Source organism: Alosa sapidissima, chromosome 19, assembly GCF_018492685.1.
Source record: "Alosa sapidissima isolate fAloSap1 chromosome 19, fAloSap1.pri, whole genome shotgun sequence".
NCBI lineage: Eukaryota > Metazoa > Chordata > Actinopteri > Clupeiformes > Clupeidae > Alosa > Alosa sapidissima.
In genome coordinates, this window is record NC_055975.1 from 27,068,551 (window position 1) to 27,084,131 (window position 15,581).

Consider the following 15,581-nt stretch of genomic DNA (forward strand, 5'->3'; position numbering starts at 1 on the left):
ACTGTTGTGATTCTAAATGAGTCTGATCCCTTAGAAAGGTTGGCATGCTGGAAATGTGACGCAGTAGTCAATGCTAGCCCAGCTTTAATTAGCTTAAGTGTTTTGATTCTTTGTCTCCGGAATCCCTTTACTGCCTCTCTTAATCCCACCCCTGTTCTTCCTCGTCCTCCTCCTCATCTCCATCTCTCTCTCTCTCTCTCTCTCTCTCTCTCTCTTTTTCTCTTTCCCTCTCCATCTCTCCTCCCTCCCTCTATCTCTCCTCTCTCTCTCTCTCTCTCTCTCTCTCTCTCTCTCTCTGTCTCTCTCTCTTCTTTCCCTGCTGTAGATTAAGATCCTGCAGGCCACGGGTCTGCCCCAGTACCTGTCCAACTTTGTGTTCTGCCAGTACTCGTTCTGGGACCAGGCCGAGCCGGTCATCGTGGCGCCCGAGGTCGACCCCTCCGCCTCCTCCCCCACCAGCAAAGACCCCCACTGCATGGTGGTGTTCGACAGCTGCAAGGTCCCACTTCGCCTTTAGCTTGTTTCATCAGTGTTTTGGGCATTTATTATTTATTGGGAATTTATAAGCTGCTCATGAATTGTCATGAATTTGCCTCATAATTGTCTAAATGAATTAACACACATACAATTATTAATTATTACACACACAGTTTGCTGAAACATACTTCATCTTAAGTTTTATCAGTGTTGAGATGTTTTTAATTTGCTCCCTGTCATTAGTCTACATGATTACTTAGACAGTGGTCTTAGATCAGCGGTCTGGTTCATATTAAGTGCAGGCATACAGAAAGACATGTGGGTGGAATGTGTGGAGGTGGTTGGTGTTTTGGAAAGAGATGAAAACGCCATCTTTGTTGTGTTTTTGTGAGAAAGATGAGCGCGTCCTTAGGTATGGAGGGCCAGGGGACCTTCACATTCCTAGCTTAGTTTCCGCTAGTTCAGCATTACAATACCCCCAAAATAAAAGGAAGATAATAATAATAAACATAAGATAAGTTAATAAAACAGATCTGTCGGCATCACTAAAACACATCTGTCTGTAATGAACCCCATTAATCTGCCTTCTGTGTAAATCTTGGAGATGACTCTTCTGAAGTGCGTGTGTGTCTGTGCCTGTGTGTCTGTGCGTGTGTGTGTGTGTGTGAAGTAGCGTTCTCTTGATTTCATTAGTGTGATGTGGTGAGACTGGGTGAGTCAGAGCTGGTATGTGCTGATTCAGCTCTGGGAGGGTAGATCACCAGGAGAGATGGCCGGGCTGGGCTGGGCCGAGGGAGTGTGTGTGTGTGTGTGTGTGTGTGTGTGTGCGCTTTCCTTCTCTCTTTCTCTCTCCATTCTCCCTCCATGATAGACATGCCCAGACTCCTGGCAGCTGGGTGGGAAGGGCTGTGCTGCTCTCCGAAGGGATCATGGGCGGATCAGTGATCAGTCTGTAGCACGGAAAGAATGTGGAGAGGCACTAGAGACAAAACTTTTACACTCCAAACATTCAAAGATGACACCTCAAGGGTTTTGCAGCACAATGAACCCATAGATTCCATAACTACCGTATTGAGTTGAGAACTAGTGTCACACTGTGATCACCATCTTGTGTGTGTGTGTGTGTGAGACACCACTTCTGTTCTCACACAGTGCAACAGGGTGAACACATAGAGTCCATTAACTACTGAATTGAGTTGAGAAGTAGCATCACACTGTGATGGTTCCGCTTGACAGCTGTGTGTGTGTGTGTCACAGGAACTGGCTGTGGCGGTGACGGAGGACTTCATCGAGTACCTGACGGAGGGGGCGGTGGCCATCGAGGTGTTCGGCCACAGGCAGGCACCGGACCCAGGCCGAAACCCCGCCCTCTGGGACCTCAGCATCATCCAGGCCAAGACGCGCACACTCAGAGACAGGTGCGCTTGCAACCACACACACACACACACACACACACACACTCATGTGCACAATCACACACCCTGACACAACACACACACACACACACACACACACTCATGTGCACAACCAAACACCCTGACACAACACACACACACACATTCCCACACATTCCTGTGCACAACCACACACCCTGACATAACACACACACATAGACACACACACACATACATACATGTGCACATCACACACCCTGACATAACACTCACACATGTGCACAACCACACACCCTGACAAAACAGGACTACAAACACATACACACATGTGCACATGTCCCCATTAGGATTTGTCAATGCACATACACATTTACAAACAGTATGCCTTTAATGTAAAATGTGTCCTAATTAGTAGGTTCTGTCAATGTACACATACAGTTTTGTCCAATGCGCCAACAAAAAAAACATGCATACACACAGTATGGCTCTAATGTAAAATGTGTCCTCATTAAGATTTGTAAATGCAAACACATACACACTCACTCACTTACCCACCCACACACAAACAAACCACTGTGTGTGTGTGTGTTTGTATGTGTGTGTGTGTTTGTACGTACGTGTGTGTACGTACGTGTGTGTGTGTTCAGGTGGAGCGAGGTGACGCGTAAGCTGGAGATGTGGGTGCAGGTTCTGGAGCTGAATGAGGTTGGCGAGTACATGCCCGTGGAGGTGATCCCCGCCAGGGACGTCCGCACAGGGGGCATCTTCCAGCTCCGACAGGTAAGCAGCCCGGCCAGCAGCTCACGGCCACACTCGGCCTTCATCCCACCTCTGTCCACGAGCACTCCTCTCTTCGGCTGTGGGATAGTTCTGTTTGGCTGTGCTTTGTTACTGCTTAGTATTGTTTTTCAGTGATGTGCTTAAAAATATTTCTATGTTTTGTTTTTTCTGCATGTTAAATTTTCATGTAATTTTCATATTTCTTAACTCTGTGTGTTTTGTTGATCTGTGTGTGTGTGTGTGTGCGTGCATTTGTTTGTGTGCGTGCATGCATGTGTGTATGTGTGTGTGTGTGTGCGTGTGTGTGTGCATGTGTTTGTGTGTGTGTGTGACCTCAGGGCCAGTCGCGGCGTATCCAGGTGGAGGTGCGGTCTGTGCAGGACTCTGGCACCATGCCGCTGATTGTGGAGGCGGTGCTGGGCGTGTCTGTGGGGTGTGTGGAGATACAACAGGCTCGGCTGCTCAAAGGCAACGACAACCAGCAGGTCTGCACACCACACACACACCCCACACACACACACACACACACACACTTGCCACAGATAATACACTCTCTCCCTTTTTCTCTTTCATTCAATCACACACTCTCTAGGTGCATACACACCCAGACAAATGTCAACCAACTCCAGCAAACACCAACGGCTGAGTCAGTGTGCAACTTCAGTCTGTGTGTGTTGGTGTTTGTTTTTTTTAGTTTGACATGTGCAACAGTCTCATGAATTACTGTCTGGGCCGTGAGGAATGAACATTCGGTTTTCTGAGCATTGTAAAACTGCAACCGACTAGAATCTCCAGGAATTACAGCATTGTTCATTTTTATGATAGAGTTATGCAGTATCAGAATTTGATTTAAACACTAATATGAATGTTGATAGACATGATTGAAATAGATATAGCCTGCAAATATAAAAAGGCAAAATATTATGTCATAATTACACACATTAAAGTATTAGTCTATACAGCCTCCAACCTACTCCCTGATTTGGTACAGAAGTGGAACTTCAAACCACTCAGTTCTGCATAAAGGCTGCTCAGAACTTCATAGCACTCATAAAGTGTTCTCAAACTGGCCCATGTAATGTTAAGACCTCACACACACACACTCCCCTGCCGTCTGTGTGGGTGATACAGCGGCTCGAGCAGACAGAATGTCCTGTGTGTGTGTGTGTGTGTAGGGCTCTGTGGTACAGACTGCTACGTCCACTGTAAATCAGACACATCACATTATAACGGCACTTAAAGGAAATCCTCCTGGTTTCACTTTGTTTTGCATTGCTTCCCTTTCTTCCTCCCAAGTTCATGCGGAGTTCCCTCAAAATAGCATACTGTAGCTTTCCCCTTGTAGCAACGCTAACCCCAAGGGCTAACGGTACAGTTCTCCCCCGTTGTAGGAAGGCAGTAGGGCTAACGGTACAGTTCTTCATCGTTGTAGGAAGGCAGTAGGGCTAACGGTACAGTTCTTCATCGTTCTAGGAAGGCAGTAGGGCTAACGGTACAGCTAGAACTGGAATAGAGAGTCCTGTGTGTCCTCCTGCTCATCGTCACGTGGGAGGTCTGACTGCTGAGGAGTTCTGATTCACCAACACTCATTTGTTATATTTAGTCCAGTCACCATCTGACCTCAGTCACATGGTTTTAATGACAAGTGTGCTGAAATCGGTCATTAAATGTGCTTGTTTTTTGTTTTCTTTGTTTGTCTGTGTGTGTGTGTGTGTGCGTGTGTGCATTCATGCGCTGTGAAGCCTGAAGGCGATGAAATGGACAGTTATCAGGTATGTTTGTTTAGTAACTAACCACCATAGTCCCCCCATGCATAGTATAACTGTAGTTTTGTGCGTGCTTGCGTGTGTGCCTGTGTTTTATGTACATGTAAACAATTGGGGGTCATGTTCCTGAAATTGTTACAGCGGGTCACAGTCAAATGCTAGTTCCTGCTTGGTCTGGATACAGCATGCGTACACATGGAATGATGTTTGACCCATTTAGCTGCAATACAAGCCTGTAGCTGGAGTGGCACATAATGCACTGATGGTTCCTACTTGGTTAGGGTCCTGGTGGCTAATGGCTGTAGTGGGTTGTGTTGGGCTAATGTGGGTTCTGTTGGGCTAATGGCTGTAATGGGTTCTGTTGGGCTAGTGGCTGTAATGGGTTCTGTTGGGCTAATGGCTGTAGTGGGTCCTGGTGGCTAATGCCTGTAGTGGGTCCTGGTGGCTAATGCCTGTAGTGGGTCCTGGTGGCTAATGCCTGTAGTGGGTTCTGTTGGGCTAATGTGGGTTCTGTTGGGCTAATGTGGGTTCTGTTGGGCTAATGCCTGTAGTGGGTTCTGTTGGGCTAATGTGGGTTCTGTTGGGCTAATGCCTGTAGTGGGTCCTGGTGGCTAATGGCTGTAATGGGTTCTGTTGGGCTAATGCCTGTAGTGGGTCCTGGTGGCTAATGCCTGTAGTGGGTTCTGTTGGGCTAATGTGGGTTCTGTTGGGCTAATGTGGGTTCTGTTGGGCTAATGCCTGTAGTGGGTTCTGTTGGGCTAATGTGGGTTCTGTTGGGCTAATGGCTGTAGTGGGTTCTGTTGGGCTAATGTGGGTTCTGTTGGGCTAATGGCTGTAGTGGGTTCTGTTGGGCTAATGCCTGTAGTGGGTTCTGTTGGGCTAATGGCTGTAGTGGGTTCTGTTGGGCTAATGGCTGTAGTGGGTTCTGTTGGGCTAATGGGTGGTTGACCGTTTGTCTTGCAGGAGCGAGACCTGGAGCGGTTGAGGAGGCAGTGGCTAACTGCTCTCACGAAGAGGCAGGAGTACCTGGACCAGCACCTCCAGACACTGGTCAGCAAAGCTGGTAGGTCGCACACACGCACGCACACACACACACACACACACACACACATACATACATACATATGCACATATGCACACGACAAGTCCTGTTAAAAAAAAAATCTATGTATGAAAAGCAATGTCTGTATGTCAGAAATATGCTCATGCATTGTGTGTTTGTGTGTGTGTGTGTGTGTGTGTGTGTGTGTGTGTAGATAAGTCTGAGGATGACATGGAGCGGGAGGCTCAGCTGCTGGAGTGGCGTCTAACACTGACGGAGGAGAGAAATGCAGTGATGGTGCCCTCTGCTGGCAGCGGCATACCAGGAGCACCGGCAGAGTGGTACGTAACACACACACACACACACACACACACACACACACACACACACACACACACACACACATACATACACAGAGCCTATATGCATTTGTGTGTGCTACGTAATACACACACACACACAGAGCCTGTGTGTGTGTGTGTGTGTGTGTAGTCAGTGTGAGCGTATGACTGACTATTTCAGTCAGATAATGATAATGTGTTAAGTTTCATTGTGGTGGTGATTTTCCCAAATGTCACTGCTCTGTGTAGGAAGTGAGAGCAAAGTGCTCCTCAATGCCGTTTGGAACAGTGAGATCATGATGGAATTCCCAGACATTTTGACAGGCGTTTTCCCAGACTTTCCCAGACATTTTAAACTTCCGATTAGTTACATCAGTTCCTGTTTCATCATGAACAAAACCTTGACTGATGATCTAATCTGTGTGTGTGTGTGTGTGTGTGTGTGTGTGTGTGTGTGTGTGTGTGTGTGTGTGTGTGTGTGTAAATCAAAATATTGATCAAAATAATCACAATTATTTTGATCAATATTGAGATCACAATTATTTAATGTAATTATTTTATTATTTTGGAAACACCATCCATTTTCTAAACTTTTGAAAAAAAACTGAACAAGAAATTAAAAAATAAATTAAAAAAATAAGTTAAAAAAAACTCTTACCAAGACAAAACTAGCGCATCATTGCAAATACAGAATGTGGTGAAATAATAATTATATTTCAATTATCTAGTTTTCACAATCGTTTGAAGTCATACATGGGATCGACGTGATGTGACGTGACATGACATGACGTGGGATTTGAAGTGTGTGTGCGTGTACGTGTGTGTGGGCGTGTGCGCGTGTGTCTCTATGGCCTAACATTGAATTGTGTTGCGTTGTCAGGGTGCCTGTTCCCGGGATGGAGACGCACATCCCCGTGCTCTTCCTGGATCTGAGTGGTAAGAACACCCACTCTGTTGCTCTGAGTACCACTCGGCTGCTCTGAGTACCACTCGGCTGCTCTGAGTACCACTCGGCTGCTCTGAGTACCACTCGGCTGCTCTGAGTGCTAACTCTGCTGCTCTGAGTGCTAACTCTGCTGCTCTGAGTGCTAACTCTGCTGCTCTGCTCTGAGTGCTAACTCTGCTGCTCTGCTCTGAGTGCTAACTCTGCTGCTCTGAGTACCACTCTGCTGCTCTGAGTGCTAACTCAAGTACAAGTACAAGAACTACCCCTGTGGATGAAATGTGCTGTACAAATAAACCTTTTACTTTTAAAATTGTTTCTCATGAAGGACTACAGACCTTCAGACTTTTTGTTAGTGTTAGTCACTGTCTTTTAATTTAGTTTAGTTTATAAGTTTAGTTGACAGGGACCATGTACAGAACTAGTTCAATACCAGAGTTAGCTAGTTGGCTAATTTGCATCGGTGGTCCTTTGGCAGGAGTTAAAAAGACAATAAAATACTTCATTACATGTTATTGCAAATTGCATGAAGTGTGTTTTACTGGTATTGCTCATGTCCGTGCCATTGTATGTTGGTGGCACAACATTTAGCTGTGTGTGTTGTGCTCTTCTCTGGGAATGAGTAGTCTGTGACCTTATAAAATGTGAGTGATTTGATTGGCTCGTCCCCGCCAGCGGATGACTTCAGCTCCCAGGAGAACCTGGAGGCGCCGGACGCGGGCGGGTGGGACGCCATGCTCAACGCAGAGGACGAGGACGACTTCTTCGACCTGCAGATAGTCAAGCACTATGACGACGAGGTGACCACAGTCAGTCTGCCCTCGTTTGGAACCTATTTTGTGTGTGTGTGTGTGTGTGTGTTTGGGTGAGATTGACGCTCCCTAGTGAATTGACATTTGTTTTTCCATTATAATTTGACAAGTAATGGAGGTGACAGTTTTCTAAATTTTGCGCTAACCTACCCACTCACACATACAGTGCGCACACACACACACGCACACACACACACACACACACCCCCACACACACACACACACACCAAGGTGTCTACAATGAATGACTCAAAGTCGAAGGAAAGTTTCAGATTATACTCTGGAGCTTTTGTGTCATAATAGATGTGCTCCTCACTTATTTGAGTTCTGTGTTATTGAGTCACCTCCTCCCCACTCCTGCAGATCTCATGACCCTAAAGGAGAAATTCAACTATTTTTCCACACAGTTCTCTGTTTCTCGATGTTACCGAGCATTTTCGGTACGAAAAACATCGTTAAAATCATGCCCCCAGAGTGTAGCATTGTAGCTGCATGGCTTCTCTAGCTGTTGGCTGCAGCAACTCGAGCTAGGTAGCACAGATTTTAAAAAACTAAATTAAAAAATTGTACCGATAGTACTCAGTGACCTCAAGAAAAAGTGATCTGTGTGAAAAATCACCAGAGTTTTCCCTTTAACGAGCTGTCCTCCTCCTCTTCCTCTAATACCTGTCTTAGGCAGTGCTGACCCTAATAGACACACTGACTCACCTGTAAGTGCAGGTCTTAACGTGGGTGGCTAGTGGTGGCTAAGTCTATTGCTTAGGCATTTGGGGTCAGGCAGGACTTCCACACGGGGTCACGGAGCGCTGGAATGCTGCAGTCAGCTCAGCACAATGTTGTGTGAATAATGTAACACATCTACTCCTCTCCACTTGTATGGCGGGTGGGTTGGGGGAGCCGTAGCAGGTTCTGAACGGCGCTTATTGACCTATGTGCGCTCGATGGGTTGGGCTTAGCAACAGGTCAACAGTCAGGCAGGAATGCCACTGCTTTCCCACCCCACCTGCGATACACGTGGCTCAAGGTGAGCTCAGGTGAGCTCAGGTTCAGATCTCAGACCTGCCATAGCCACTCCGTATGGTTTTGGATAACTACACCTGTCACTTGCCTGTGTCCATCCTGACTGGTGACTGTGTCCATCCTGACTAGTGACTGTGTCCATCCTGAATGACTCTAGTGACTGTGCCCATCCTGACTCTAGTGACTGTGCCCATCCTGACTCTAGTGACTGTGTCCATCCTGACTAGTGACTGTGTCCATCCTGACTCTAGTGACTGTGTCCATCCTGACTCTAGTGACTGTGTCCATCCTGACTCTAGTGACTGTGTCCATCCTGACTAGTGACTAGTGACTGTGTCCATCCTGACGCTAGTGACTGTGTCTCTCAGGTGCGTGCGGAGGCCTCGTGGGACTCCACGGTGCACGAGTGTCCACAGCTGAGTCGCGGGGCGTCCCCGGAACAGCGCGTCTACCTGACCATCCGCGCCGTCGTCCAGCTCAGCCACCCCGCCGACATGCAGCTGGTGCTGCGCAAGCGTGTGTGTGTCAACCTCAACGCACGGCAGGTGAGCACACACACACACACACACACACTCTGTCTCTCTCTCTCACACTCACACTCACACACACATGTGTCTGTCTGCTCACCTGCCGCGCGTGACACCAGACACACACACACACTTAAACACTGTTAGAACACACACACACACTTAAACACTGTTAGAACACACACACTCACAGCTGGTGCAGTCAGACATGCATATTTGTGTCCTAGTGGCCTTCACGCTGTATAAGTAAGTATGACAGGTGTGCCCTGTGGTTAGCACCACCCCCTCCCTCACACTGTGTGCTTTGGTCATGCAGCCTCCCAGGAACTGCCGGCTGATTTTGAACTGATAGCAAGTGAAAGATTGGGGAGACTTCCTGTGGTTATGACGCTTCTGTGTGTGTGTGTGTGTGTGTGTGTGTGTGTGTGTGTGTGTGTGTGTGTACAGCAGGGCTTTGCCCAGAACTTCCTGCGAAGGATGTCGACGCGGAGCACCATCCCGGGCTGTGGCGTGACGTTCGAGGTTGTGTCCAACATTCCTGGGGTGAGCATTGCCCACGCAGAGTCCAGGACATGACATCTCAAGATGCCGTTTTCTAAACACCCCTTAATCATCTTAACGTGCGTCACAGCTTTCCCCTCAAGTTGCGCTTTTGGGGAACGCAGCTTTAGTCTAGTGCTGTGGTCAAAAAGAATTCGGACAGCATGTTTCATTGCTTCCAAATAGTTTTCGTTTTGGACGTTTTATAATCAGTTAGAAGATGAAGGAGAATATTGTCTCTGTGATGTGGTCCTATAATGCACAACACACCAGAGTGGGCTGCCATTGGCAACACTGCAGCATTGTTTGTGGAGCAATTACTCTTTTTTGGTTTAATCAAGTATTTTCTCTTGAATGCAATTATTCTCTTTATACTCGTAAAAAGTTGAGTGTGCCCTTCTAGTCTTCTTTTAGTTCTTTTTTTTTCCCAGTCATTTTATTTCTGTTGGTCTGTTTTAATATATCAATATGGGGCCGGGTGTATTGTGATCAGGTCGGTTTGTCCACATGCTGGATCAATTTTTTTTCTTTTTTTAAAGGTTGTATCAGCGATTGCAGGCCCAAACATAAATGATCATTCATCTAATCTTTCGTAACGATACGCTAGCTGCCCGCCCCATTAGCAGGCTGTCAAAAAACACGTCTCTGTAGGCAGCCTAGGCTCTGAGATCTGCACACAAAAACAATTGCTAACAACAAGTGTTGCCAACCACTCAAAGGCAAAATAAAGTGTTCCAACCAATAACCGACGAGATGCGCGTTCAGGAGAGTTTCGATTGCACGGGAGGGAGGGAGGGAGGGGGGGGGGGGGGGAGTAGCGAGCTAGCTCTCTGTTTTCTTTGAACGTCAACAGAAGTGACGTTAACCCTCCATCGCTGATACAACCTTTAATGTTGTGAAATGGGGCTGGGGATTGAGCAGTGCCATATAATCTGTCCTGATCAGTGTCCTGTGTAACATCTCCTGCCTAATACTCTTTCAGGCCAGTACATGACATTTGTGCTGGCCCCTACTATATATATACACTGGCCCAGAAAAGTCACTTGTACACAAAACTGTTCATTTATCACATTGTAATGAGTGCCCTCTTTATTTGAGTAGCCTCACATGCTTAGCTTCAACCAGTTGACATCACAGGTGAGCTAAGCTGAGTTGTCATGGTGACTGGCAGATTCAGGCCAGTGATTGGTCAACCAACTTGCCCGATATGCTCTTTAACTTGCCCCGGGCCAGTGGGCATATGTTGATATGTCCTGACGTCCTTCCCCCTCTTGTGCCCACCTCCCCAGGATGCCCAGGGCTCAGAGGACCGAGAGATGCTCGCCCGCATGGCTGCCAGCGCAGAGAACCCCAAATCCTCCGACAACGAGGCGGCCATCGAGAAGTACCTGCGTAGCGTTCTGGCCGTGGAGAACATCCTGACTCTGGACAGGCTGCGGCAGGTCAGAACCAGACCCCCCACCTACCCCCCACCTCAGGGAACACTGATCATAATGTTTTACACTGGCGGAATGGGCTAGTGCACACTCAGGGTTCTAGAATGGACACAATGTTCTGGTTTCTGTGTGTGCTACATATCCAGCAGTTTTTTATCCCAATATGGAACGCAATATTTAATATGGTCTCTCTCTCTCTCTCTCTCTCTCTCTCTCTCTCTCTCTCTCTCTCTCTCTCTCTCTCTCTCTCTCTCTCTCTCTCTCTCTCTCTCTGCGCATGTGTGTGTACGTTTGTCCTTGTGTGTGTTTAGGAGGTGGCAGTGAAGGAGCATCTGGCCACTAAGGGCAAGGGGAGCAGAAGAAGCTTGAGCTCTCCTAGTGTGCACCGGGTAAACACCTACCTCACTTCCTGTATTCTAACCAGTGACTTTAGCCTCTGCTCCATCCACCCCCAAACACACTGGCATACTCACTCACAGTTGGCTCCGTGCTTTGTGAAGGAGTTATTTTTGATGGTAACTTCAGCTGCTTCACTTCTGTCTTCTGCAGCTGTCTGGAAGTAGACAGGACCTGAACTCCACGCTGGACGACAACAAGGTTTGTGACACACTAGTAATAATGATGATAATAGTAATATTTATTTATTTTTATACAGCTCTTATCAAGCACAGAAGCTAACTGCTCCTAACTGCATGCGGATGTCTGACTGCCTCATAACATTAATGTTCTCTGTACACTGACTCCATTAAAGGTGCTCTAAGCGATGCCATGCGTTTTTTAGGCTAGAACATTTTATGTCACTTACTGCAAACATCACCTAACCAACCACTAGCTGTCTGTGTCCTGAATACAATGTAAAAAAAAGCGATCTCTGTGGACAGCCCAGGCTCCAAAAATGCAACAAAAACAACCTGGGCAAACCTAGCCCATAAAAACATAACAAACTGTTCCAGCAAAGCACAGACGAGATGCGCGTTTAGGAGAGTTTCAATTGCACGGGAGCAGCACGGGAGGGAGGGGGAGGAAGTAGCGAGCTAGCTCTCTGTTTTGTTTGAAAGTCAACAGAAGTGACGTTACCCAGCATCGGTTAGAGCGCCATTATATAGGTCATTCCATGTGTGTCATATTTCTCATTCAAGTGTGCTGTGGAGTCGTGTAGTATCTGTGTGCTGTGTAGTCGTGTAGTATCTGTGTGCTGTGTTCTGTGTGCTGTGTAGTATCTGTGTGCTGTGTGCTGTGTTCTGTGTGCTGTGTTCTGATTGGGGACCTGTCTGTTCTCATGTTCCGTGTGGTTCCGCGTCTCTCCTGTAGAACCGCTGGGAGAGCCAGCAGGACATCTTTATGACCTCCCCCCAGTTCAGCCGCACCCTCCCCAGAACCTCATCTGCACACAGCCAGAACCAGATGCAGAACCAGACCCAGAATCAGAATCAGAATCAGGACTCTGAACAAGGTAAGCACCACAAGCCCAGAGATCTCCCTCTCCACATCACTCAGAACAGAGGAGGAACCTTTCATATGACTACACATCATAGGTTCTCTTCTTGTTCCTAAACAATATTTCACAAACTTTTTTTCTATTGCGGCACACTATTTACCATAAGAAAATCTCACAGCACACCAGGACTGACTAGGAACATGTAATGTTAGACGTTAACTTGTTAGACTTAGTGTACCAAGACTGAGTGCATTATTCCAAAGTAACTGCACGCCTTTAGGGTTCTAGGTCAAGGTTTAGCCTGTAGGTCATTGGTAATGTTCAGCACTATCCTCTGGGATTTAGGCATGATTATTTTATTCAGTGGTTGAGCTGGAGAGATCAGTTGAATGGTCTGGTTAAGTTGGTCAAGTATGCACCCGAGGTATGGTCAAGCTAGCGCTGTCAGAACGGTGCCCCTCCCTGATCTAGGTTTACGCCACCTGCCCCGAGGTTGTGCTTGTTTCTGCCCCTTGGTTGCGGGTCAGGTCTGTTTCTGCCCCCTTCTCTTGCCCTCTGGTCCTTCTCTTGAGCTCCTCATGGCTGTATGGTTCTCCGCCTCACACTCACACTCCCACTCTGTGCCTATCCACTGGTTTGCTCTGCTCTGCTGGACGCTGGTATCGCTGACACCGGAGATGCACACTAGTTCATATTCATCTGGAGTTCTTCTCAGACGCTGAACACAATTGCGGACTAAGCTGTAGTTCAGGCCTGTAGATGATCGCTGGGTCAGCTGTGCATTAGCTAGCTGCTTATAGGCTTCTAGCATTTTCTCTCCGGGGCTGGCCTTCAACATTCTGGCTTTAATCTTCACTCTCTACTTCTGCCACTCCTCTCTCTCTCTCTCTCCCTCGTTCCACTTCTCCTCTTCCTTTGTTTATCTCCGCCCGGTCCCCCTCCCTCTCCTCCTCTTTCCTCCCTCTCTTCCTTCTCTTCCTCCTTCCTCTTGTTCTCTCGCTCCTCTCCCTCCTTGTCTCTTTCTCCTCCACCTCTTCTTTTTATTTTCTACCTCCTACCTCTCTCTCTGCCCTCCTTTCTTCCTCCACCTTTCCCTCTCTTCCCCCTCTCCTCTCCTCCTTCCTCCTTTCCTTGTTCCCTTGCTCCATCCTTTCTTCCTCCACCTTTCCCTCTCTTCACCCTCCCTCCCTCCCTCCCCTCCTACCCAGCAGGTCTCTTAGGGATCGCTGCTTCTTTTCTCCCCCCAGTCAAGGCCGTGGTGCCTCAGATGCCCAAGCTGCTCAAGTCCCTGTTTCCTGCCCGTGACGACAAGAAGGACCTGCGGCCGTCTCCCCACTCCCAGCAGGTTGGTGTCCCAGCAGCGCTTGGCCTGTGGCTCCTAGAAACACACACACACACACACACACACACACACACACACTCCCAACAGCACTCGGCCTGTGGCTCCTAGAAACACACACACACACACTAGGGATCGACCAATTATCGGCCGGGCCGATTATTAGGGCCAATATTTAGCATTTTTATAATAATTGGTATCGGTCATTTTTTCCGCCGATACTGAAATGGATAAAGAATGAAACGCGCTACTTTGTCTGTAAAGCGTCTCTCACTCCCTGCATTTGCTACTCTGTGGTCGAGAGCATTGTCCCGCCCACTACACCGTCTGATTTGTTAGTTAGCACGAATGCAGCCAATCAGGATCGAAGACTGAACACAGAGAAAGTTTAGAATTCTCACTGAGGCATATTGTAGACTGGGCTTTAGCTGTACGGAGCTATTTTTCGAAGGTAAGGAAGGTAGGCCTACCTTACATTGCTGAAGTTGGAATGTGAACGTGTCACAATCATCTACAGTGAAGTTACAAAAACACCACTTTGTAAGCTATTGTCTCTTTGATCCGGATCAATAAGTAGCCTAAAGCACCCACCTCGCAAATCGTGAATTCCCGATTGATGCACGTTAGTGATATAGCCTACCGTTTACTAGTTGGCCTACAAACTCGGGTGCTGCGCGTCGGGAGTTCTTTGCATCCGCCTCGTCAATTAATTGTTAATAACGGGACACCTTGGCGGACGTTATCCCATAGGCCTACATAGTAGACAAGTCCTAAATTATGCGATAGCGAACGTCTAAAAGTCTAGTTGCTGCTTTTTGACGGACTGTCAGAAAAGACTACAGGCACCCAGGGTCAGCCGTAATTTAATCCGACCTGAACTAAATTGCGTCCTGGCTATTATGTGCCTTTTAGGCTCACAGAAGTGTAGCTTATAGCCTACATATGGACACAAATTGCATGCTTAAATAGCCTAAGAACTATTTTAAAACTGTTTTGTTAAACTATTCAACCGTAACACTTGCCATCACGCATGCACCTCTTCCTCTCCCTCCCTCTCTCGTGCACTCACACACACACGATGGCAAAGCATCCTCTTTGTGACAGGTCCCTTACAAGCACATAGCCCATTGTGTATGCCTATAAAAAATAATTGCTATCACACAGCTCTTGGATTAACATGATACACAGGATTTACACTTGTGATGCAAGTTGATACAATTGTGTATCAAAAGAAGAATGAAAAGTTAGCTTTTCTTTTGAATGAAAATTTTCAGCATATCGCCATAGCCTAGGCTACTATCTACCCCCCTTTTTGACAACTGAAATATCGGTTTTACATATCGGTTATCGGCCTCCTGTTTTGGTAATAATTGAAATCTGTAACGGCCCTGAAAAAAACATATCGGTCGATCCCTAACACACACACACACACACACACTCCCAACAGCACTCGGCCTGTGGCTCCTAGAAACACACACACACACACACACACACACACACACACACTCCCAGTAGCACTCGGCCTGTGGCTCCTAGAAACACACACACACACACACACACACACACACACACACACACACACACACACACACACACACACACACTCCCAGTAGCACTCGGCCTGTGGCTCCTAGAAACACACACACACACACACACACACACACACTCCCAGTAGCACTCGGCCTGTGGCTCCTAGAAACACACACACACACACACACACACACAC

General features: G+C 47.4%; 1 protein-coding gene across 1 annotated transcript in view; it reads left to right on the forward strand.

Moving 5' to 3' along the window:
- kif13ba (kinesin family member 13Ba) overlaps positions 1 to 15,581 on the forward strand; it is an 81,150-nt gene that overhangs the window by 57,739 nt on the left and 7,830 nt on the right. Inside the window, 16 exon segments of the mRNA XM_042071820.1 lie at positions 326 to 499; positions 1,735 to 1,895; positions 2,519 to 2,651; positions 2,990 to 3,136; positions 4,394 to 4,423; positions 5,381 to 5,480; positions 5,674 to 5,800; positions 6,681 to 6,736; positions 7,419 to 7,552; positions 8,944 to 9,120; positions 9,550 to 9,645; positions 10,932 to 11,084; positions 11,390 to 11,467; positions 11,628 to 11,675; positions 12,390 to 12,531; positions 13,725 to 13,861. Of these exon segments, the coding sequence (XP_041927754.1) occupies positions 326 to 499; positions 1,735 to 1,895; positions 2,519 to 2,651; positions 2,990 to 3,136; positions 4,394 to 4,423; positions 5,381 to 5,480; positions 5,674 to 5,800; positions 6,681 to 6,736; positions 7,419 to 7,552; positions 8,944 to 9,120; positions 9,550 to 9,645; positions 10,932 to 11,084; positions 11,390 to 11,467; positions 11,628 to 11,675; positions 12,390 to 12,531; positions 13,725 to 13,861 (1,893 nt within the window).